The sequence below is a fragment of the Microcaecilia unicolor genome, chromosome 6, assembly GCF_901765095.1.
Source record: "Microcaecilia unicolor chromosome 6, aMicUni1.1, whole genome shotgun sequence".
Lineage (NCBI taxonomy): Eukaryota > Metazoa > Chordata > Amphibia > Gymnophiona > Siphonopidae > Microcaecilia > Microcaecilia unicolor.
In genome coordinates this window covers 116887678-116913570 of record NC_044036.1, presented here as the reverse complement: position 1 = coordinate 116913570, position 25893 = coordinate 116887678, and the positions used below count along the sequence as shown (strand labels likewise).

General features: G+C 43.9%; 1 protein-coding gene across 2 annotated transcripts in view; it reads left to right on the top strand.

Moving 5' to 3' along the window:
- The window catches only part of LOC115471907, a 99298-nt gene that overhangs the window by 40165 nt on the left and 33240 nt on the right, over positions 1 to 25893 (top strand). For both annotated transcript variants that reach the window (XM_030205834.1, XM_030205833.1), the window contains exon 4: positions 19432 to 19556. In XM_030205834.1, the coding sequence (XP_030061694.1) occupies positions 19432 to 19556 (125 nt within the window). The remainder of the gene's footprint in view (positions 1 to 19431; positions 19557 to 25893) is intronic.

The following is a 25893-nucleotide window of genomic DNA, read 5'->3' as shown; positions in this document are numbered from 1 at the left end:
TAGCTGCTTTAGCCTTTCCTCATAGGGAAGTCATCCCATCCCCTTTATCATTTTCGTGGTCCTTCTTTGCACCTTTTCTAATTCCACTATATCTTTTTTGATATGCAACGACCAGAATTGAACACAATATTTGAGGTGCGGTCGCACCATGGAGCGATACAAAGGCATTATAACATCCTCATTTTTGTTTTCCATTCCTTTCCTAATAATACCTAACATTCTATTTGCTCTCTTAGCCACAGCAGCACACTGAGCAGAAGGTTTCAACGTATCATCAACGAAGACACCTAGATCTCTTTCTTGGTCTGTGACTCCTAACGTGGAACCTTGCATGACGTAGCTATAATTCGGGTTCCTCTTTCCCACATGCATCACTTTGAACTTGCTCACATTAAACGTCATCTGCCATTTAGATGCCCAGTCTCCCAGTCTCGTAAGGTCCTCTTGTAATTTTTCACAATCCTCCTGCGATTTAACTACTTTGAATAACTTTGTGTCATCAGCAAATTTAATTACCTCACTAGTTACTCCCATCTCTAGGTCATTTATAAATATGTTAAAAAGCAGCAGACAAGTATGTCTTTGAGGTTTACTGGATATCCCCTCAATTCCAGGGCTCCAAGCAGTCTGGGACTGAATAAGCAAATGTCCTTGCCTAATGTTACTGCATGCCTCCACATTAAGCCAGATGTGGCATTGGATTGACAGTGCCAGGGTCATGACCAGGAGTGCTTCATAGATGCTAGACAAGCATTTCAGCACAGCACAGTGCATCAGTGCAGACTGAAATAAGTTAGTCTATGACAGTGTTTCCTGAGTCCAGTCCTGGAGCACCTCTTACCAGTCAGGTTTTCAGGATATGGACAATGAATATACATGAACTTGATTTGCAGACACTGCCTCCATTATATGCAAATCTCGTGCATATTCATTGTGAATATCCTGAAAACCTGGCTGGCAAGGGATCCTCCAGGACCGGACTTGGGAAACAATGGCCTATGATACACTGAAAATATTATGGTAGGGGAGAGAAGGAGTTACCCCCTACAGCACCCTAGGTTAAAATATTTCTGTCACAGTCCACTGAGTCATGCAGCCCTATAAACACACCTAACCCATAAGCCACCCCACTCCCAGAGGTGAAAGTGGTGATATATGCATATGACAATCCATTTAAGGGGCAATTCTATAACTGGGCATCAAAGGTTAAGTGCTTAGGTGTAGCACGCTGCATGCTAATTCTATAATGCCATCTGGGCACCAAAATTCTAGCATGATGGCATCTACACGCATATGATGCTTATGACATGTCAAGAGCTGGAGTAAATGCATGCACCTAAATACGGCACTTTACCATGTAACTTACATTATTCTATAACTTATGTCCTGCCCACGCTTCTCTCCTATGAATGCCTCCATTTGCATTTACAAGCGACTACTACTACTACTTATCATTTCTGTAGCGCTACTAGACGTACGCAGCGCTGTACAATTGAACATGAAGAGACAGTCCCTGCTCGACAGAGCTTACAATCTAATTAGGACAGACAAACAGGACAAATAAGAGATAAGGGAATTACTAAGGTGGGGATGATAAAATAAGGGTCCTGAACAAGTGAGTAAGGGTTAGGAGTTAAAAGCAGCATCAAAAAGGCAGGCTTTTAGCCTAGATTTGAAGACGGCCAGAGATGGAGCTTGACGTACCGGCTCAGGAAGTCCATTCCAGGCATATGGTGCAGCAAGATAAAAGGAACGGAATCTGGAGTTAGCGGTGGAGGAGAAGGGTGCAGATAAGAGAGATTTACCCAGTGTTACCGGGGAGGAGTGTAGGGCGAGATAAGAGTGGAGAGGTCCTGAGGAGCTGCATAGTGAATGCACTTGTAAATCAATAAGAGGAGTTTGAACTGTAAGCTAGGTGAGTTGCGTGCGTCATTTACAGAATAGCACTGAATGCGCACCTAGCAGGTACATATGTAAATGTACACACACCCATGTAAATGCTAGTATTCTATTATTTAAGCATGCAAATGGCGTTTACATTTTTATGCCCCAAGTTATAAAATGAGAGGGTACCGTGGTGGACTTTGGTCCTGGGGAACTGGGTTCGATTCCCACTGCAGGCACAGGCAGCTCCTTGTGACTCTGGGCAAGTCACTTAACCCTCCATTGCCCCAGGTACAAATAAGTACCTGTATATACAGTAATATGTAAGCCGCATTGAACCTGCTCTGAGTGGGAAAGCGCAGGGTACAAATGTAACAAAAATAAAAATAAAATACATGGTGAGGCACCACTGTATGTTAACACACTATTAACATTGGTAAGTCTGCTTGATGTTTGAGGCCTGATTTTGATGTCTATGTTCTTTAAGTGAATTGTATAGAGTATATATAATTGAGTTGTGTTTGTTGCACTCCACTCTTAACTGTGGAAGGTGTAGATTTATAAATATTTTCAATAAATAAATGAATTTGGATTTATTACTTGAGTTTTCCAAATACAGATTCAAGATGACTTACGTTAGGCCAGCAGCAGAAGAGGAGCCCCAAGCTCCATGCTGGCTAAGCAGTAAAGAAGTCAGTGGCTTGCTTTCATCCAGCATATGCCCTCTTTCTCTCCTCCTTCCAGTATCTGCCCTCCCTCTCCCCTCTTCCAACCAGCATCAGCCCTCTTTCTCTACTCCCTTTCATCCAGTGTCTACCCTCTTTCTCTCCCCCTTCCATCCAGCATCTGCACCCCCTCCCCTCTTCCATCCAGCATGTGCCCTCTTCACTTAACCCTCCATTGTTCCAGGTACAAAAAATAATTTCAGACCCCGTTAGCAACAGAACCCCCCACCCAGTATATATAATATGTAAACTGCTTTGATTGTAACACAGAAAGGCAGTATATCAAATCCCTTCCTCTTCCCTGTTCCAACCAGCATCTGCCCCCTCTCTCCTTTCCACTTCCTTCCAACGTCTGCTCCCTTCCCCCCTTCCATTCAGCATCTTCCCTCTCTCTCTCCTATTCCATTCAATGTCTGTCCTATTTCTCTCTTCCTTCCATCCAGTGTCTGCCCTCTTTCTCCTCCCCACTTCCTTCCGTCTGCCCCTCTCTCCCTCTTCCATCTAGTGTCTGCTCCCTCTCTCCTAACCACTTCCTTCCAGAATTTTTCCTCTCCCATCTTCCATCCAGCATTTGCCCTCTGTCTCCTCCCTACTTCCAACTAGTATCTGCCTCCTTTCCTCCCCACTTTCATTTAGCCTTTACCCCCCCTCTCTCTTATCCACTTCCATCCAGTGTCTGCCCTTCTCCCTTACCCACTTACTTCCAGCATTTGCCCTTTCTCTCCTCCCAACTTCCAACTAGCATCTGCCCCCTCTCCTCCCCATTTCCATACAGCGTCTGCCTCCCTCTCCATCCAGTGTCTCACCTTTTCGCTTTCATCCAGCATCTGCCCCCTCTCCCCCCCCACCACCACTACTTTCCCAGACTAGCAGCAACAACGGCAGCAAAACAAAGCATCAAAACAAAATACAGCCATCATGGGGCTGCACTGCACAAACCCGCTCTGCCTCAGTACAAGAAGTGACGTTGAAGAGGGTGAATTTCTACAGTGTGGCCCTGCAATGGCTGTTTTTTGTTTGGCTTCTGCTACTGCTAGTCTGTGAAAACAGTGGCGGGAGATAGACGGAGCAGGTCTTAAATATGCCACGGCTCCCTGGTGCACAGTTTGGGAAGCACTGATCTAGAACTAGACTAGAAAAGTTCTCTATCACTTTGCAAATCCTATCAAACATTCAGGTTATCCTAAACCTCATGGTCTCCTCATACTGTAAGGAGAAACTTTTGCATGGTTACAGATATCCTGACATTCTCCATCCTCTAAGAATAATTGGATAGTAGTGTTAGAGGTAAAAAAAAATGATCTAAGGGATGCATTTAGCCAGTGCATAGGGAATAAGTTTAAATGTGTACAGGAGCAAGAAACACAGCACTTTAGATACTGAAACTCACAGATAGCAGAATAGATAATGTAAATATGTTTATCCCACAAGTTAAGGATACAGAGCCAGATGCACAAAACCTAACGAGTCCACAACTTGCGTTTTAAACTGGTTCCAGGCAGTTTAAAACGCAAGTAGTTTACTGGGGGCATGCACCAAGGGCATTTTTCCTATCACGATAGCAGGCAACGAAAAAGGAATGCAAATTATCCAAAGGCTATTATAATGAGCTGCAGTACCGTTGCAGCTCATTATAATGAGATGCACTACCGTTTTTCCGATTCCCTTACCGTGGAAACCCTAACGTGAGATCTGCACCTCTCGTTAGGGCTCCTGTGAGGAAATCGGAAAGGAAAAGGGCCCCAAAAAAAGGTAAAAAAGAAAAAAAAGCACCGAGCGCCCTTTATGGACGTACTCTGCCTGCGCTTCTGAGGGACGTCTTTTCACCATTTTTTTTTTTTTTTTTTAGTTTTGTCTCCCCGGCGCTGCTCACCTTCTGTAGCAGCGAGGAGAAGGGAATCAGGGACCTGCGAGTCGATCCAGTTCGGGACGTCCCTTTCCATTATGCTCCTCTTCCAGGTCTTTTCAGCCAATCAGAGTGCGTGTAGTTGACACCAGCAAGCTAGATGCGCTTTGATTGGCTGAAGAGACCCAAGAAGAGGAGCGTAACCGAATGGGACATCCCGATTCTCCGACTGGCTACCAAGGTAATGGTGAATGCAACGGAGCTACAACGAGTAGCTCATTTGCATTCCCTTTCCTTAGTGAATTCCCGTTCCCTACCAATTCGCTATGGAATCGGTAGGGAACGGGAATTACCGACGACTTTAGTGCATCTTCCTCACAGTGTAGCCCACATTTACTACATGTAACCAGACATTAAACTTTAATGATTTTACCTTTGGGGAGGGGAGTCTGGACCCCCCTGGAGGCAGCAGAGGTGATGGTCACAGTCAGGGGTGTGCTGGTAAATTTTTGACAATGGGCTCTCTCTGGGCGTAGCCAGCCCTGCAATTTGGGGGGGGGGGGGGGAACAGAGGTGCACGGGGGAGGGGGCAACGCATGCTTCTTTCTTCCCCCTCATACCTTTGCTGGCAGGGATGCCAATCCCACCAGATAATAAATTAACTGCCACCTCTCCCCACTGCTTGTTTCTGGCTCTGAGCAGCAAGCTGGGACTTCTCGAGAAGCTGGAAACAAGGAGTGGAGAGCAGCAGTAGTCTATTTACTTGGCTTGTGGGGCTCAGCATCCCCACCAGCAATGTAAAAGAGAATTCAGGAGGGGGCCTGAGCCCACATTTTGGGAGCCAGTTGTTAAAATAGCCACTTTAACAACCGTCTTTCAACATTCTGTAAAAAAAACTTAACAAACGTCTTTCAGGAGCCTGTGAGAGCCTGCTCCAGCACACCACTGGTTATGGTGGTCACAAGGCCAGCGTGATAGCAGGCATCCCTGGCTGGCAGGAGTTGCAGGGAGTCCAGAGAAAGGCAACAGGAGCCCAAAAACGGTGTGAAAATTTGTGCATGCATATCAGTGTCTATGGACATCAGCAGGGACACCTAATTTATTTATTTATTTATTTATTTGCATTTATATCCCACATTTTCCCACCTATTTGCGGGCTCAGTGTGGCTTACAATACTTTGAGAATGATGGAAGTACAATTGGTTACAGTACGATTATGGATTACATTATGATGAGTTATAGAAGACAGAGTAAATACAGGATATCATTTGGGAATAGAACATCAGAAGATAACAGTGGTGAGTTGAGAGGGGGACAAACAATATTGAGGGATCATAAAGGTCTAACATTCTTATTTGTGGGTAGGGTTTTAAGGGTGGTGAGGACACGGGAGAAGAGACTTCAGGATAGAGTGTTTTGGTGCGTCTCTATTGGTTTGTATGGACTTCATGTGTTTTGATCCTTGCCGTAGATTTTCTCAAAGAGATAGGTTTTCAGTAGTTTGCGGAAGTCGGTCAGTTTATAGATCGTTTTCAGATTGCGTGGTAGTGTATTCCAGACTTGTGTGCTCATGTATGCGAAGGTCGATCCGTGCAATGCTTTGTATTTTATTCCTTTGCACTTAGGGAAATGGAGATTGAGGAAGGTTCGGGAAGATCTTTTAGCGTTTCTGGGTGGTAGGTCTATTAAATCAGACATGTATGCAGGGGCTTCCCCGTGAATGATTTTATGGACTAAAGTGCATACTTTGAAAGTGATGCATTCCTTGAGTGGTAGCCAGTGTAGTTTCTCCCGTAAGGGTTTTGCACTTTCGTATTTTGGTTTTCCGAAGATGAGTCTGGCTGCTGTATTCTGGGCTGTTTGAAGTTTCCTCAGTATTTGTTCCTTGCATCCTGCGTATAATGAGTTGCAATAATCCAAGTGACTGAGTACGAGTGATTGCACTAGACTGCGGAAGACAGATCTTGGAAAGAATGGTCTAATTCTTTTCAGTTTCCACATGGAGTAGAACATTTTTTTGTTGTGTTGTTCGCGTGAGTCTCGAGTGTTAGGTGGCGGTCAATAGTGACTCCAAGGATTTTTAATGTTGCTGAGATTGGCAGATTTAGTTTAGGTGTGTTAATGGCGGTAAACTTATTCGTGTTGTATTGGGAGGTCAGTATGAGGCATTGAGTTTTTTCTGCGTTCAGTTTCAGTCGGAATGCATCTGCCCAGGTGTTCATGATGTGTAGATTTTGGTTGATTTCGTTAGAGATTTCATTAATGGCTTTTTTGAATGGAATGTATATCGTTACATCATCGGCATATATGTATGGGTTAAGGTTCTGGTTTATTAGAAGTTTTGCCAGGGGGGGTCATCATTAGATTGAAAATAGTTGGAGAGAGGGGGGATCCTTGCGGTACTCCACAATCAGGTGTCCATGCAGCTGACGTAGTTGAGTTTGATGTGACTTGATATGAGCGTAAGGTTAAGAACCCCTTGAACCAGTTTAGGACATTGCCTCCGATACCAAAATATTCAAGAATGTGTAATAGGATTCCGTGATCTACCATATCAAAGGTACTTGACATGTCAAATTGTAGGAGGAGTATATTGGTGCCGGTTGCAATCATTTGTTTAAATTTGGTCATTAGGGTAATTAATACTGTTTCTGTGCTGTGATTTGACCGGAATCCTGATTGAGAGTCATGTAGTATGGAGAACTTGTTGAGGTAGTTTGTGAGTTGTTTGGTAACCATTTCTTCGGTTATTTTGGTTATTAGTGGTATAGATGCTACTGGTCTGTAGTTAGTTATTTCGTTTGTGTTTTTCTTAGTGTCCTTGGGTATTGGTGTGAGTAAAATGTTTCCTTTTTCTTTTGGGAAAAGTCCGTTTTGTAGCATGAAATTCATGTGGTTAGTTAGGTCAATTGTGAATTGTTGAGGGGCTGATTTCATGAGGTTGTTTGGGCAGATATCTAGTTTGCATTGGGATTTGGCGAATCTTTTGAGCGTTTTAGAGATGAGGTCTTCTGATATTAGTTCGAATTCAGTCCAGATTCTGTCTGCTGGGTATATTCCATCTTCTGGGTCAAGACAGTTTAGGAGTGTTGTGTATTCAGTAGGGCTGGTGGGTATTTTAAGTCGTAGTTGTATGATTTTTTCCTTGAAGTATTTCGCGAGGTCGTCGACCCCTGGTGTGTCTTTGCTGTTGTTTGTTACTGGTGTGGTGTCTAGCAGTTTGTTTACAAGGTAGAAGAGTTTGTGTGTGTCTTTGTAGTTTGGTCCAATCATTGTTTTATAGTGTAGTCTTTTAGTCTGTTTGATGGTATATTTGTATTTCCTCCGGAGTGATTTCCAGGCATTCAGTGTATGTTCGTCTTTCTTTTTGTTCCATGTGCGTTCTAGTTTTCTGACTTGTGTTTTGAGTATTTTCAATTCCTCAGTGAACCATGAATTTGTTTTTTTCCTGTGTGATGTTCTAGTTTGGATTGGGGCGATTGTGTCTAATGTTGTCTTGCATATGTCGTCCCATTCTTGGAGGAATTGAATGGTGTCTGTATTTGTTGACCATTCGTTTTGGTAGACCTGTTGCCAGAATGTTGTGGGGTCTATTTTTCCTCTAGTGGTGTATGTTGTTCGTTCATGCTTGTTTATTTCGTTTCTGTGTATTTTTCGCCAGTGGAGGGAGATCATCGCTTTGTAGTGGTCTGTCCATGGTGTAGGTGTCCATCTTGTATCTGTGAGTAGGAGAGTTGAGTCTGGGTTGAATTTGTGTGTAATGATGTCCAGTGTGTGTCCTTTTTCGTGTGTTGGTTGATTGTTAGGTGCATGTAGATCCCAGAGCTTTAAGAAGTCTTTGCATTCTTGTGTGCCTGTTGAGGTGTCGTCCTCAAGGTGTAGGTTAATATCTCCTATTATGAGGATGTTAGAGGCAGAGACACATGTGTTGGAGATAAAGTCCATGAGTTGTGTTTGGGAGTCTTTCCATTTTCCTGGTGGCCTGTAGAATATTATTGTGTTGAGGTGTCCTTGTAGGTTTGGATGAGTGATTCTTGTTGAGGCAATCTCGAGTTGTGGTGAGGTGGATTCGCCAGTAGTTGTTATGGTAAACTCAGATTTGTAAATTATGGCTATTCCGCCACCTCTTTTTCCATTTCTTGCCCAGTGGGTGATTTTGTATTCTGGTGGGCATGTCTCTGTGATGGCGGGGTCTGTAGGACCGTGGAACCATGTTTCCGAGATAAACAGAAGGTCTAAATTCTCTATGGTAATCCAGTCTAGTATGTCTATTGAATTGCTTACTGCTGATCTTGCATTGATGTATCCTATTCGGATGAAGCGGTATGGTTCTGTAGGGAGGTTAGATGTATTTATTTTTATTAGTTGTCTGTTTCCTCGGTGATTGAATTTGTCTCTGTTGTTTTTTTTTTTCTCTTTCTGTTGGTGAGGTTCGTATGTGGAGATTTTTCCTTTAGGTTGGTTGTTGTATTTTTGGTCTGGTAAGTTGTTGATAGTTTGTACATAGAGTTGGTGGATTGTGGTTGGGTCGTTATTGATGTTAGGGGTGGTCCATGCGTGGTAGATTATGGGAGTGAGGTAGATTATTATCAGTAGCGTATTGGTATTCATGTTGGAATTTGTGGATGGTGTTTATAAGAGTGTTGGGTGTTGTTGGTAGTGTCGGTTGTTTTGTGGGCAGTGTTCATGGGTGTGTTGGGTGGTTTAGTGATATCTGTAGTTCATCGACCGTCTTGACAATTGGTCCAGGACTGGAGTTTGTTAATACAGGTTTTTTCAGATATCTGTATTAGCGGTGCTTAATACAAGTAGTCCATAGCTGTAATTAAATTAAAGAAAGTATAGTAGTGCTTATTACTATCATGTTTAACCTTACCATGTGTTTGAAGGCGTTAGTGCAATTAAAACGTTTGTGCTAGCATTTAGGTAGTAAGGGTATCAGTCAATTGTAATATAGGGTAGGCAGTTGGAGGCAAGGCTTAGGAGCAGAACAATACGAGGGGTTTTTGGTGTGTGTTTGAAGGCAATAATGCAAAGCAGTGTAACGCTAGTAGGTAAGGCAGTTTTGTAAAATCAGAGTAAGGCAATGAGGCAAAATCGAATGCAGTCAGCAAAGCAGGCAAAGTCAAAGTCATATGCGTCCTAGCGGCAGTGGTAACAGCTCATGTGGGGTCTATTGCCAATCAAAGGCAATTTGTAAGATCAAGCAAGCAAGGCAATTTGTAAAATCAAAAGCAAGGCTGTAAAGCAAAATCAGATGCAGCAGGCAATTTGTAGAATCAGAGCAAAGCTGTAAATCAAAAGTAAGGCAATAAAGCAGAATCGAATGCAGTCAGCAAAGCAGGCAAATTTATGTGCGTCCTAGCAGCAGTGGTAGCATTTCATATCGGGTCTATTGCTAGATCAAAAAGCAATTTGAAAATCAAAGCATGGCTTTAAAGCAAAATCAGGAGCAGCAGGCAATTTGTAAATCAAGTCAAGGAAGAAAGCTGTTAGCAGAAAGCGGAATCAGAAGCAAGCAGGCAGAGCCCCTGTGATTTCCTATCACCAGACGTTCGGATCGCGCTCTGCGGTACACAAGTCAGATGTCCAAGGCAGTCTGGGAGCGTTGTGACGCGGGAGCTCCGTCTCAGGGCTCCTATCCATCGATCATCGGGTCTGATTGGGGTTTACCGGGGGTGGGTCACAGGATTGGTGTGTCGATCCCCGCGTGGTTGCCTATCACTCCTGCCCAGCTCTGGACGGCGCACTTTGGGTCGGTCGGGCACTTACCACTTGGTCCTCCGCCTGGCGGGCCGCTTGGAGCAGGGCCCTGGTCTCTGCTCAGCGGTGCTGGGCAGTGCGCCGCGCCTGGGTGGTCCTCCGGCAATTCCCGTCTGTCTCGAGCTTGCGGTCCCGTGTGGCCAACCATGTAACGCTGTCTCCACTTCAGTTTGATTTGGCGTCTCTTCAAGTCGTGCCCCTTCCGGGCGCGCGCTATCTCTAAGGGCCCCTTTCCAGCCCTCCGACGTGGATCTGAGTGGTCGGACTCACAGCGGTCTTCTGCGAGGTCGTTGACTGGTAAGGTCGGTCAATCTCGGCATGGCTAGGCCTCGCCCGATCGGGGCCCGCCGTATCTGCATGTGGGCTGACGGCCGCAGCTCTCCGAAATTGCACGGGCTGGAGTCTCAGCTAGATTCTCCCAGTTCCCCGGATCACCGGTTCCTTGCCTGTCGGGTTCAGCACTTCAATTGGACCAGGGTGGCCTGATCCGCATAAGCCACTCGTGGTCTGGACTCGCCGCAACCACGAGGCAGGTCGACGGCCGTGGCTCGTCCCAGATCGCCCGCTTGGGTTCGGGCTCAGGCTCGAGGCCAGCGATCCTCCCGGTCTATTGGTGTTTCTCCATTCGGTTCACCTCTAGCTCCGGTTCAATTCTGAGGTTCCTGGATGGCTCAGGCAGGGTTAGGTAGGCCCTCCTCCTCGGGCTCTCGGAGCTGCTCGTTCTGGAGCTCCTTACTTGTCGGCCATGTTCATTTAAATAAAAGTATGTTTAAGAAAGAAGAAGGGCCCTAGCTAGCATAAATATGTGTGTTGGGGTCAGAAGAGGTGGTAGGTGTGGGCTCTGACCCTTTTGGTGCTGTGTCTGTGCTCAAAAATCTGATAAATATCTGTCACCCACATAAAGTGAATTTAAGCTTTAAAGGTTGGGATTTTTCTGTGATTCTCATAAGAACCTCCTAGCAACATTATACCTGGGATTAAAAGTGAAAACCAAAATGTATTTATGTATAAAAACTGCAGTTTTATGTATGTTTTAGTTATGCAGCAGTTTCAGTGTTACGAGAGCAGGAAACTGATTGGCTGGGCAAGGTCAGATGTTTTTTTAATGGGAAAGATTTGGGGATCACAAAGAGAAGAAGGCTGGGCTGAAAAGAGGTAGGTGGGGTGTTTGTGTGTGTGAGACTGTAAGAATTGAAAATATTTTAAAATTGTCATATTTGGTTAAGATTTGAGCGACACTGTAAGATTAAGGGGGGGGGGGGGGTAATAAAAGTTTTGTGTACGAAATATTTTTCTAAGCTGAGGTCTTGCAAATGTTCTGAAAGAAAGGAAAACTTGATCTGGTTTAACACTGAACTCCTGAAAGAGAAGTGATTTTCAGAGAGGCTTTGTAGGGTTACCACAGTTGTTCCCCCCCAAAAAGAAGACACATGCCCTGCCCCTCCCACACCCCTACCCCACCCCCTGTCACTTCCTCTTAAGGGTGTCATAACCTCCCCTCCCCTCCTTTACCTTACTGTAGTGCCCTGGTGTTCTAATGACCTCTTTAGGGCAGGAAAAAGCCCCCTCTTTCCTGCCCGGCGTGGCTGCAGACTGTCTTGCTGCCTCCTGTCCCAGCGTCGATTCAAAATGGCTGTCGAGAGTTCAAGCAGAGACCTTGCAAGACTTCTGCAGGAGTCTTGCGAGTCTGCCGCTTGAACTTCGCATGACTACATTTAGTCACGGGCAGTTACGTCAAGTAAAACTTGGTGTAAATCCCGACACCGGGTGTATTCTATAATAACACGCATAGATTTAAAAAATGCCCACAACCTGCTCATTCCACACCCATGGCCATGCCCACTTTTCAACTATGTGACTTAGAATTTACATGCATCACGTTATAGAATACACTTAGACGGTTGTGTGTGTACATTCTAATTAATGCCAATTAGTGTCAATAATTGCTTGTTTATTGGCTTGTTAACTAATTAAGTTGCATGAACAAATCCAGAATGCTGCTAGATTTGCACGTGCAACTTAAGTACTAGGGGTTAGGGATGAATTCTATATATAGTGCCAAAAAAACTGGCACCCAAACAAAACCAAGTTAGGCACAGTTTATAGAATACGCATACAGCCCGTTCCTGTGTGTGAAGTGTAGGCGTGACCATTTACACCAACTAAAACCTGGTGTAAATGCCTGTGTCTAAGTTGGGAACACCCATGCCCCTCCCATGGCCCCTTTTGAGATCCGCATATTAGAATTTACAATCATTACTTTACAGAATGTGCTTAGAAAGTTGTGCTCCCAATATCTAGTTAGTGCCGATACTTGCTTGTTAGTGGTCAATTATCGGCGCCGATTGGTTTGTTAACCAATTAAGTTGCACGTGTAATTTGGCTGCATTGCCAAATTTGCACACACAACTTTAGGCGCCATATATAGAATCTGGGGGATATTGTGAAACTTCAGCTGAGTTTATTTAAAAGGGAATTGATGCTCAAAATATTTTATAAGATGTTCTAGCTTGCATTTTAGAACTTTATTGGTGTTGAACAGTTTCAAAGAGTTCAAACAGTTAATTTAAACTTAAATCTTCAAAACATCTTTTTAAAATAACCTTTAGTTATATCCATAAATATCTGTTGATTTTTATTACCATACCACCTTATCCAGATATCTCTATTTAACACCTTTTCTCCATCTGCACTAAATTCACTTGCAAGGGGAAGGCAATCCACCAAGGTGGATGAACACAAACTCCCACGTTAACAAGGCTATCAAATAGGAAGTGGGAAAAGGACCAATGACTCCAGGGAGACGGACCTATGGTGATAAAGGAAACGCTACACTTCTTATTTCATCAAAGTCTTTATCAAGACTACCCATTAGCATATCTACTTTTCAAGCTATGAGGATCATTCAAGACCATCTGATAGCAAATCCTTTTTCAAATACATGAGGATTATTCAAGACTCCTAAGGCAGGCCTGTGGCCGAAACACAGTACTGTGTTGAGTCTGTGAATAAAGCTGTTTCCTCTATCACCATAGTCCCGTCTCCCTGGAGTCATTGGTTCATTTCCCACTAAATTCACTTGTAGCAACAAATTAATTTCAAATATTCCTCCTTCTTTCCATGAGAGAGAAGAATGAGACTCTTTTTTTATGGACTGGATCCTCCAGATCCAAGGCACCTTTCCCGAGGTAGATCTTGGCCCTATGACTTTCATTATTTCAAATCTGGTAAATTGTAGGGTAAGATCAGCTCAGCTCATCGGTATGGGGATCTGATACATTCATGCTTATACTTACTTTTGTCTGTTCCCAACAAATATATCTCTTTCCCTCCTCTCTGAAGAGAAGCCTCTCACTGTGGCAAAGAGTGAAATCCTCATGTCTGTCAGCTGGGGACTTTTCCTCAATGGCATTTTCTTCTGGTCTTGCTATTGGAGGTTGGAGGTCATCTTCTTAAACTGGCTAGCTGTCACGTCTGTGGCCGTGACCACCCTCAGACTTACCCTGTTTCTGGGAGTCAGTGGCTGTGCTGGCTTCTGCTTGTCTCTGTGTCTGTCTCTGTCTTAGTTTCTCTCTGGCTCTGTGTGCTGATTGCCCTACTGAACCTCACCTCTGTGGGCTATGCCTCTTCCAAGATGGCTTCCGCCTCCTCCTCTATGCCAGTATCCAAGATGGCTCCCGCTGTTCCTTCCTGTGGGCTGACTTCTCTGTGTGTCAAGCCTCTGTTTGGATGCAAGGTGATTGCTGCAGCTGTGCCTCTGGTGTTGAGGGGCTTTATTAATCACTTAGAGACTACAGCCTTGGCCTTTGCATTTCATCTAAGGGCCCTGGTATGTAGAGTGCTCTGTACACTGCTACATTGTTTGCTCTGTGTGAGTTTCTATGTTTGTCTAGCTAGCTTGGGCACAGCTTTGCTTGTTAGCCTGTGTACAGCTTTGCTAGTTCTCTGTGTATGTTCCTAGTGTATGACTTGTTAGCTTGGGCACAGCTTTGTTTGTTAGCTTGTGTATAGCTTTACTAAGTCTCCTGAGTTTGCTCTGTGTATGTTTCCAGTGTATGACTTGTTAGCTTGGGCACAGCTTTCCTTGTTAGCCTGTGTACAGCTTTACTAGTTCTCCTGAGTTTGCTCTGTGTATGTTTCCAGTGTATGACTTGTTAGCTTGGGCACAGCTTTGTTTGTTAGCTTGTGTATAGCTTTACTAAGTCTCCTGAGTTTGCTCTGTGTATGTTTCCAGTGTATGACTGGTTTGCTTGGGCATAGCCTTCCTACTAGCTTATGTACAGTTGACTAGTCTTCTTGTGTTTAGCCTGCTGGTTTTCCATGTGTGTTTCTTTTGCTTCTGGAGCTTCAGCCCTTGTTCAGTCTGTTGCCAGTACTCCGTGATACTGAAGCTCCAGCCTTAGTCTTGTTCCTTGACCTGACCATTGCTTTAAACCTGCCTACTGCCGGAACCCGGACATTCCCAGCCTGTCTGCCTTGCCTTCGCCTAGGTGCCAGGGGGCACTCCTGGATCCTCATTCCTGCTGTTCCTGCTTGCAAGTTCCAGTTCCGGTTTTTCCTGTAAGCCCTGCCGGCCGCCCGAACCTGAGGGCTCAACCCTCGGGGAAAGGTGGTTAAGCGTAGGTGAAGCCTAGGTCCAGTGTGTTCCAGTCCAGCGGGTTCCGGTCCCGTGGGTTCCGCTCCAGTGTGTTCCAGTCCAGCGGGTTTCACTCCTGTATGTTCCAGTCCAGTGGGGCCACTCCAGTGTGTTCCAGTCCAGCGGGCTCCACTCTAGTGCGTACCCGTCCGGTGCGTTCCAGTTCCGTGTATTCCTGTGTAGAACTCCAGTCCGGGGTTCCGGTCCAGTCTTGTCTCATCTCTACCTTGAAGGTGATCTTGCCTGCCACTGCCACTCCATGGTAGTGGCCCAAGGACTCACGAAACCAGTGCTCCCGGGGAAGAAGCCTGACGGTATGCCAAGGTCCTCGAGCACGCAACACTATATTTCCAAAAACTCATAGACTGTAATGTATTGGGCCAATCACTGGCTGCATTCGTCTGAGATTAGGTGCAAAGCCTTGGCAGCACTTCATGATTGGCCTAGCCCTAATAGAGTGACCTAACCCTAACCGTATCATGGTCCTAACATCTGATCCAGTCATGCCAAGCCAGTGCACATATGTAGCATGTATGTGATGAGTTCAGCTTATCACAGGCTTCTTCCTGATATTTGATGTTGGTTGTTTACTTGCAAAAATGACAGGAAAGTCCCTGAAAGTCCACTTAATATTCCTCTTAAGGCCTAGTACAAAGGCTGCAACCTCAAATCCCTTGACCTAACTTAATGCATACACATACCATCTAAGCTCTACAATAACAGCAGGAAGCTTACTGCATAAATGAGAAGTACCATCAGGGCCGGTCTTAGGCCAAGGCGACCGAGGCGGCCGCATAGGGCCTCGCGCTTAAGGGGGCGCTGCGCGGCGTGCCTCAGTCAGCCTCCTTCGCTCACGATTCCTGGCGCTCCGGCGGTATTTAAATTTACCTCCGTTGTAGGCAGCGTCAGTGAAAACGCTGTCTGACGTCCCACCAGCCTTCCCTTCGCTCGTTCGTTCCCCCTCATTGCCTCGCCCAAGGAAATGATGTCAGAAGAAGGCAGGGCACTGAGGGAACAAACGAGCGAAGGGAAGGCTGGTGGGACGTCAGACAGCGTTTTCACTGACACTGCCAAGATGCCTGCAACGGAGGTAAATTTAAATACTTGAAGATTTGAAGAGAAGAGGGTGGGCAGGTGGACGTGGGAGCGGGAGGGATGTGGGTCTTTCTTTACAATTACAAATTCCAAAAGCCAGTGACTGAAGAAACCAGTTTTCATCGATGAAATGCACAGTTGTTCCAAGATAGCTCTCATTCCCAACAGAAGCCCAGTAATCTGCTGTTATAGATACATATGTAGCTTTTGATGTGATGTGCATTGTTTTTTTCCTGCTTTTTATGATCATAAAGTTCAGATAACGTTCGCCTAACAGTAGCTCGTGAAGGCAACACATTGGTAGAGTTAGAAATGGCCACCTGAAGTCTCTGCAGCCCTGAATCTGTTGCAACATTAACTGGTCTGCAGTCCATAGCAATCCATTGTATCAACGCTTTGGTCATTGCATCAGCTTTGTCTTACTTACAACAGCTGATTTTCTGAAAAAGTTTTCAATTTTCTGGTTGTCAGATGAATCTGAAGTTCCAGAAACTGAAGCTTTTAATGAGTGAACAAAAGGATGTTTGCTTTTAAGGTGGTAGGACAGCGTAGTGAGGCTGCTATGATATTTGAAATCCTTACCACAATATTTGCAAACAGCTGCCTTGTCCTTGAAACGAAAGTCACCATTCAGCAAAACTTCATCATTGTCCGTTGCCATTTTCTCTCTTCACAGTTGTGAAGTGGGGAGTCCCAGCATTGAGATGAGTAGGCAACACTAGCAGCTTTGAGTATTGCTGCATGCTGAGTCTGATTTCTTGAGGTAACTTTCCAGTTCAGTATTTTGCCTTCATATCTGTTGTGTCATGTGTTTTTCATGTGTGATCAAGGTGCAGTATCCTGCTAGTGTGTAGTATTTGCAGCCCTTTTTGTTTTGTTTTTTTCACGAGGTAGTGTATTGGTGTTTTAGAGCCTGCTGTAATTACAGTTCTGCCTTTCCACGCATAAGGTTGTAGCTCATCATGTCCTTGGAATTAGTGCTGTTATGGTTTGGTAAGGTTATGAGTGTGTTTTTGCACAAGTTTGTGTATAGTGTTTTGCAGTGGAGAGATTGTGTTTCCGCATCTGTGACCCCCCGAGGTTATGAGAATTGGAACTACTAATTGTAGTGGACTTCAACTGAATAATTTCTGGGGAGGGGGGTTTCATGATAGCATTGTGCTTATTATTTCAATCAGTTTTTCTGTACAAATTTAGCTTCATTTGTCTTTATTTGAAATTTCATGAATAAAAAATGTTCTAAAAATGTAATAATCAATGGGGTGGAGCTGGGGCAGGGGCTAGGATGGGGCCCCACCAAATTGGTCTGCACAGGGCCCCACACTTGCTAAGACCGGCCCTGAGTACCATAGGCAGAAATCATAAGTGATTATGGAATACAGTAGCATTATGTGCCACAGAATTACAATCTACTTTACATAGTCCAGTCAGTTTTGCCTCATGACAACAGCATGTGAAATTACTTTGAGGGGCATTTTCGATATGACGTCCAAGTCTGAGTTTGGATGTTTTGCTCAAAACATCCAAAATCTGAATAGAAAAGAAGGTCATTTTCAAAAAAGAAAAACGTCTATCTTTTTTTTTCAAAAATACTGTTTTGAACAAGGTTTTGTGATTTGGGCATTTTGGTTTTTGGTCATTTAAAAAAACAAAACAAAACAAAACAAAACAAAAAAAAAACATCCAACTGCAAAACGCACAAAATCAAGCCATTGGGATGTAGGAGGAGCCAGCATTTTTAGTAGACTGATCCCCCAGACATCCCGGGAGATAAATGGAGCACCCTAGAGGGCACTGCAGTGGACTTCAAAAACATGCTCCCAGATACACATCTCACCATTGCTCCCTTATTTTGTCTGCTGGGCCCCCCAAAACCCCTAACCCCCAACTGTACACCACTACAGTATCCCTTATGGGTGAAGGGGACACCTATATATGGGTACAGTGGGTTTCTGGTGAGTTTTGGAGGGCTCACAGTTTTCACCACAAATGTGACAGGTAGAGGGAGATAGGGACCTGAGTTCCCCAAGCCATGGTGCACTGCAGTAACCACTACATTACTCCAAGGACCTGCATTCTGCTCTAATAGACCTGGCTCTAACATCTGAGGCTGTCATAGAGGCTGGGAAGTCATATTTTTATTCACATTTTTGGGGGGTGGGAGGGGGGGGGGTCAGTGATCATGGGGGGGGGGTATTGGGGGGTCACCCCTGATTCCCTCCAGTGGTCATCTGGTCATTTAGGTCACCCTTTTTTGCCTTATTTGTTATAAAAACAGGTCTAGCTCAAAATGTCTTAGTTTTAGTCCTGGACGGTTTTGTTTTGTTTCATTACAGCTGTAAAACGTTCAAGTCTTAGGAACACCCAAATCCCGCTCTTAACACACCCCGACACGCCCCCTTGTGTTTTTAACGCACTTCTGACAGACTTCATAGAAAAACATCTAAAAATGAGCCCCTTTGTTTCTCAAAGCAACAAAAGTAAACGATTATGCAGTTTTCTAAAGGTTAAACTAAACACCTACGGCGTGCTCCGATTCCTAATGTTCAGCAGTTTCTGAATCTTAATGGCCTGAGGCAGAGTCTAGAGCTGGAGGCAGACAGTGTTTTACAGTGAAGGCTGTGCATATCATGTCCTTGTTTGATATGATTGGCTGAAAGTCTGAAAACAGTCTCATTATTTGGTAACATTAGAAAAACTGGCAGTGAATTATGGAATTTATTGCATCTAACAAACTTCCGTGGATATTACCGGTTTCACCTGTTGATCTGCATTATTGAGTAGAGAGAAGTTATTCCATGCCTCACAGATCACTGTGTTCATAGAAGCTAATTACTTATATCGGTGTCTGGAGTGCCTGCTGGAATGGATATTACATGCCTCACACCTCGCTGTGAATTACTAGTGAGGATGGTTGTTCTCTGTGAAGCATAATAGTGAGAAGCTACAAATGGGACAAATTGCAATAAACCACAAAGCAAAGGTCACAACCTCACCACCTGTTACTGGGGAGAAACAGTACATATAGAATTGAACATTCCAATGTACATAGGTACTTTTCACCCAACTCAAACATGCCCCCCCCCCCCCACCACCCAAGAATGCGGAACCTAAATATAGTCACATTGCTAGACTTCCATTATTACTTTCCTCTGTTGACATTACTGGCAGCTTATTGCATTCTGTCCATCTCAGTGGCCTTCAGTGGGAATTTATTGCTCCTCTGGAGTGCATTAGCAAAAGCTTCAGAACAACCACAAAGAAATGCTTCCTGAGCACAAATCTAACAATCGGGGTGTGGAGTCCCAGAATCTGTTCTGTTCTCTAGACTTTAAGAACATCATCATGGAGTGCATATCATTATTATAATTTTGTTGAGTGAGTGTTGTTATTGCATTTTGTATTGCTTTTAATATTTTAGAAGCACAAAGGATATCAGTAAACAACAATGTAATTGTATGTATTTTTATTCCTCTCTTTAGTATATTTCCCCAGGATATGATCTAAAGTCAGAAATCATACAACACCTGGAAAAGATAAGGGAAGAAATGACCGAAGAACCTCCGCTATCCCGAAAGACACAGTCTGGACACCTTTTAAAGGCGAGGTAACCTCTGAAAATGAACAGTTTTCTTAGTCCCGTAGCGTTTCCTTACATCTTCTAATAAAACAGCAACATGCTAAATGACAGCAGATAAAGTCCAAGATGACCAATCTAGCCTGATAATAATGTAAGAACATAATAGCCATACTGGGTCAGACCAATAGTCCATGTAGCCCAGTATCCTGTTTTCCAGACAGTGGCCAAGCCAGGTCACAAGTACCTGGCAGAAACCCAATTATTAGCAACATTCCATGTTACCAGTCCCGAGGCAAGCAGCTGCCTCCCCATGTCTGTCTCAATAATAAACTATGGACTTTTCCTCCAGGAACTTGTCCAAACCTTTTTTAAACCCAGATACACTAACTGCTGTTACCTCATCCTCTGGCAAAGAGTTCCAGAGCTTAACTATTCAATGAGTGAAAAAATATTTCCTCCTATTTGTTTTAAAAGTATTTCCGTATAACTTCCTCAAGTGTCCCCTAGTCTTTGTACTTTTGGAACAAGTAAAAAATCGGTTTACTTCTATTCGTTCTACACCACTCAGGATTTTGTAGACCTCAATCATATCTCCCCTCATCTGTCTCTTTTCCAAGCTGAAGAGCTGTAACCTCTTTAGCCTTTCCTCAAATGAGAGGAATTCCATCCCCTTTATCATTTTGGTCGCTCTTTTTTGAACCTTTTCTATTTCCGCAATACTCCAAATACTTCTCAAAGAAATTGGCTGGGTGGTCTCTAAAGATCCAATGGATAATCTCTTTTACTTTGCTCATGATTTTCAGAAATCCTGGTTGTTATTTGTGTTGTAATAATTGTATTTCATGCTGTTACCATCCCAATTAAGAATGAGTAATGGTGCTGAATATCCTGATGAAAAAAACCTCCATAAATCAGAATTTCTGTTGTAAGATGGAAGAAATATTGCCTAGCATCCTGTTTGCTTTTTCGGCCGCCACCTCACACTGAGCAGAAGATTTCAGTGTATTATCTACAAGGACACCTAGATCTTTTTCTTGAGTACTGTTCCTGTTGCTCTTGCAGGTTATCCCAGGCCTTATTGAAAACACAGTACAATCATTTCAGTGTGAGTCATACAGTTCCATTAATCTCATCACATGCAACATGACTTGTCAGTCTTTGCTCTGACATCACAATCCCTCTGAAATCAGGGCAATAGAATGCCTCCTTTATCAGACCCACACAAAATGCTAAAAGCAAAGCAATTTATGAGAGCCTGCTAATTCTCGCCCCATCATCAATCTGTCAGGAGGACATTACTCCCTCCACCTACTAAAAGGTATTTTAGAACAGTGGTTCCCAAACCGTGGGTCGGGACACCAGATGGTGTCACAGAAACACGGTTGCACCCTTTTCCTTTATGACCTGTGCCCAGAATGTTCACAGGCACTGTTCCGTCATCCTGTGTCAGCTTCCTATCAGACTAGAAACCCATGCACAGTACTAGGGTTTGTGGGTGCACACTGTGTGGACTGCTGCTGCTATCTACACACTTTAGATAAGTGGGGGAAGGAGGACATATGTAAATGAAGAGATGAGAACGAAGGTCTGCTGTTTTGTTAATATCATCTAGAGTTAGGATGGGGTCATATTGGGTAGAGGTTTGAGTATCACTGCTTTACAGAGTAATTTTATAACAGGTTACCTAGACTGTACAGCAACACGGTTTGCCATTACAAAATAGTTTTCCTGAAAGCTTCTGCTCCGAGGCAGGTGAAACTTTTCCACCTAAGTTTGTGTGGGTTCTCTGCCTCCCATGAGTGCCTACGATGAAGGCCTGAATACATATACCCTAGAACAGGGCTTCTCAACCCAGTCCTCAGGGCACACCAAGTTCCATCGAGTTATCTGGATATCCACAATGTTATTGCATGAGATACATTTGCATACCAAGGAAGAAGTGCATGCCAATCTATCTCATGCATATTCATGGTGTGCCCCGAGGACTGGGTTGAGAAGCCCTTCCCTAGAAGAAAGGAGGGACAGGGGAGATACGATATAGATGTTTTAAATACTTGAAAGGTATCAATATACAATCAAATCTTTTTCAACTGGGGAAGCTGTAGATCTAAAGGACATGAAATGAAGCTGTAAGGGGTTAGATAAAAGTAAAAAGGAAAAACAGTTTTTTAAGACCCTCCACAACCAAAACAACTCAGAATAGTTTCCAACAAAGTAAAAAAAAAACACAAGGAAAACAGGCAGCTTACGATATACCATAATCAAAATGATCCTATGTACTTTTTGAATAGCTAAGTTTTCAGCTGTTTACAGCACTTTTAATAATTTCTCTTCAGCCTTAAGTAAAGAGGGAAGCATTCCAGAGACAGGGTATGGCTGTACTAAATAGTTTCTTACAAGTAGATGCCAACCTTGTTAGCTGGAGGCAATTGTAACTTAAATAGTTGACTAGAACAAGTTGGACCAGGTCAGCTGAAGCATACAGGACAGGTAAGAAGGACCTAAACCATACAAGGTTTTAAAAGTAAGATATAGGCTTAGATTCTATAAATGGCGCCAAAAATTTAAAAATGGTGAGCGCTATTCTATAAGCTGCGCCTAAAGTTAGGTGCAGTGTATAGAACAGTGCTTAAGTCCTGGGGGGGGGGGGGGGGGGGAGTCACGCTTATATTTAGGCACATCCATTTACACCAATGAAAATGTGGTGCAGATAACCACACCTACCTTTAGGTGCGGAGCCCCCATATTCTATAATTGCGCAAGTAACCACAAACCACACCCACAGTCCGTCCTAAACCGCCCATGATCCTCCCATTTCCGTGCTCCTTTTCAGGACATGCATAAAATTTAGGCACAGATCATGTACCTAAATTTACCAGCGTACATCTTAATTGATTCAAATTAGCTCCAATAATAGCTTGTTAAAAAGCCAATTATTGGCACCAATTAGCTAATTATTTAATTAAGATGTGCGCGCAATTTGGGCATGTGCCCAAATTTGCACCCGGAACTCATAAGAAGATAAGCATTGCCATACTGGGACAGACCGAAGGTCCATCAAGCCCAGTAAGTATCCTGTTTCCAAAAGTGGCCAATCCAGGTCACAAGTACCTGCCAAGATCCCAAAAGAGTAGAACAGATTTTATGCTGCTTATCCTAGAAATAAGCAGTGGATTTTCCCAAGTCCATCTTAATAATGGCTTATGGACTTTTCTTTTAGGAAGATATCCAAACCTTTTTAAAACCACGCTAAGCTAACTGCTTTTACCACACTCTCTGGCAACAAATTCCAGAGTTTAATTACACATCGAGTGAAGAAATATTTTCTCTGATTTGTTTTAAATTTACTACTTAGTAGCTTCATTAGGTAGCCCCTAGTCCTAGTATTTTTGGAAAGAGTAAACAAGCAATTCACATCTACCCGTTTCACCACTCAATATGTTATATACCTCTATCATATCTCCCCTCAGCTGTCTTTTCTCCAAGCTAAAGAGCCCTAGCCACTTTAGCCTCAGAGAGTGAAGGAGTAGCCTAGTGGTTAGTGCAGTGGACTTTGATCCTGGGGAACTGAGTTCAATTCCCACTGCAGCTCCTTGTGACTCTGGGCAAGTCACTTAACCCTCCATTGCCCCTGGTACAAAATAAGTACCTGAATTTATGTAAACCACTTTCAATGTAGTTGCAAAACCTCAGAAAGGCAGTATATCAAGTCCCATTTCCCTTTCCCCCTTCCCTCATAGGGAAGTCATCCCATCCACTTTATCATTTTCGTCGCCCTTCTCTGTACCTTTTCTCTATATCTTTTTTGAGATGCAGTGACCAGAATTGCAGTCGCACCATGGAGTGATACAAAGGCATTATAGTATCCTCATTTTTGTTTTCCATTCCTTTCCTACTAAAAGCTAGCATCTCAAAGCACCCTTTCTAGAATTAGGGGGATAGTGCCTTAAATTCAATTTGGCCTTTTACCAGTAATTTGTGTATATGCTGGTACATAACTGGCAGCATTCCATAAACGCATGCATAAGTGCTAGGCCCGCCCCTGACCTGCCCACGCGCCTGTGGACTTACATTAGTATTCTGTAACCGCAACAATGCGCATAATTGCCTTTATAGAATTTGATCTTAGCGCACACGCTTTAGGCGACCTTTTGAGAATTATCCCCAGAAGGTCTCTAAATAGCAAGTGGGTGGAATCAAAGCAAACCTTAAATTACTTTTACACTTCAAAAAGGCAAAGAAGGGTGTAACCTGCACAGAGCAATGGGTACAAGTCTAGCCACCTTAGTGGGCAGACTTAAAGTAAGTGTGCTATGTGAATTTGCATACTTTAATGTGTATATTCCCCAGAAAGTTTTCTAACTTCCTGATATTTAAAACCATTTATCCAGCCAGGAACGACTCCTGACTAGTTGAATGGCACTTAACCGGCTATTTGGCAATATTCAGCGTGAGATAGCCGGTTATCTTATGCTGAATATTGCTGCTTAGCGGTTAGCCGGATATATTGCGCCATATAACCAGCTATCTGCCCCATCGCCGGCTAAGGGGCCCTTTTACTAAGCTGCGTAAGGGCCTACTCATGTACAGCACACACCAAATCAGCACTACTGCCCGGCTAGCACGTGAGCCGGGTGGTAATTCGGAATTTGGCACATGCTGAATCCTGTGGTAAAAAATAATTTTCTATTTTCTACCGTGGGCCACTTACTAAGCAGTAAACAGCAATTGGCACACGCTGAACGCTTACTGCGCAGGTAGCATGAGACCTTATCGCTAGGTCAATGAGTGGCGGTAAGGTCTCAGGCCAAAAGTGGACACGCGCTAGTTTCAATTTTAGCGTGCATCCATTTTCCAGTCCCTTAAAAAAAAAAGGCCCTTTCTCCTAGACGCAATGAAAATTAGCCCAGTGCATGCCCAAAAGACGCGCTCGCACTACCACAGGCCACTGTTTACCATGGCTTAGTAAAAGGACCCCTAAGTTTGGCAGCCAAATTAGGCCGCCAAAATAGCTGGAATATCTTTGACTAAACTTAACCAGCCAGTGATGAATATCAGCTTGGCTGGTTCAATTTAAACCGGCCAAAAAACACTCAGATATTGAATGGCGGTCACCAGAAATAGCCCTGCATTGAATATCCAGGCTCAGCACTGACCGTGGAAAGCAGCTCAGCTACATCCCGCAATCTGAATATTTGCCCTTAAGTGTGGAAAGAACACTATTTTTACATTAAAAAATTGCATATATAATTTGTGACTGGGTGCTTCTGTAGACTGACTTGTAGCAGACAGAAGGGTTGATACAAACAGCATAGATGCTAGTGCATGCTTAGTATCATATCTGTGCACAATTTTCTGGGTGTACGATGCAGAAAAGGGTTCTGGGAAGAAGCTAACTCTGCCCAAAACCTTGAGTTAGACACCAGCACACAGCATATTAAAATCTATAATGAGATTATTTATTATTCAACCCTGGTGCAGAGAAGGGTACAGAAGACTTAGCAAAACACAGGAACCTGAATTCCCGATACGTTTTCAAGGCCTCCATGAAGATCATGAGTTTAAAAAAAAAATAGAGCAAGGGAGGTGATGATTCTGTGCACAGGTCTAAGCAAAAAAAAAAAAAAACCCAAAAAAACCTGTATCAGCACACATCTCCAGGGAAACTGGATACCACCTCTGAATTAGTTAAATAGGTACTCTCAGCCGGGTCTGAAAATATGGTTCTGGAGGAACAACTACAAATCCTTGTCCTGAAGTCTTCTGTTTATATTTAGCATTGCTATCTGATGGTATCTGTTGTGAATATGTCAAGCTGACTTTTCTCATTCAAAGGTCAGAGTGTTTTCTTTCTTTGTTAATGTTCAGTGATCATAGCTTTAGCAAATTGCCAGCACACTCTCATAAGAGATGCCAAGTTACCCAGTTCCAGGCTGGAGACTTTTTGGCCAGCCCTGGTTTTGAATTTACATCCTAAAGCAGTGTGGGATTTGATGCTTGATATTGTTCATGGAAATCAGTGCTGTAAGTCCCGTGGAGGGGCATAATCGAACGTCGCCGGCGATCTATGTTGGCGGCGGCGCTACAGCTGTCCGGAACCGTATTATCGAAAAAGATGGCTGGCCATCTTTTTTATCGATAATACGGTTTAGCCCGGCCAAATGCCTTGGAGTTCACCGGGTTTGAGAAGGCCGGGTTTGTTTTTCAGCGATAATGGGAAAAAATGACGGCCATCTCCAACCCGCCGAAATCCAAGGCATTTGGTCGTGGGAGGAGCCAGCATTTGTAGCGCACTGGTCCCCCTGACATGCCAGGACACCAGCTGGGCACCCTAGGGGTCACTGTGGTGGACTTCAGAAAAACC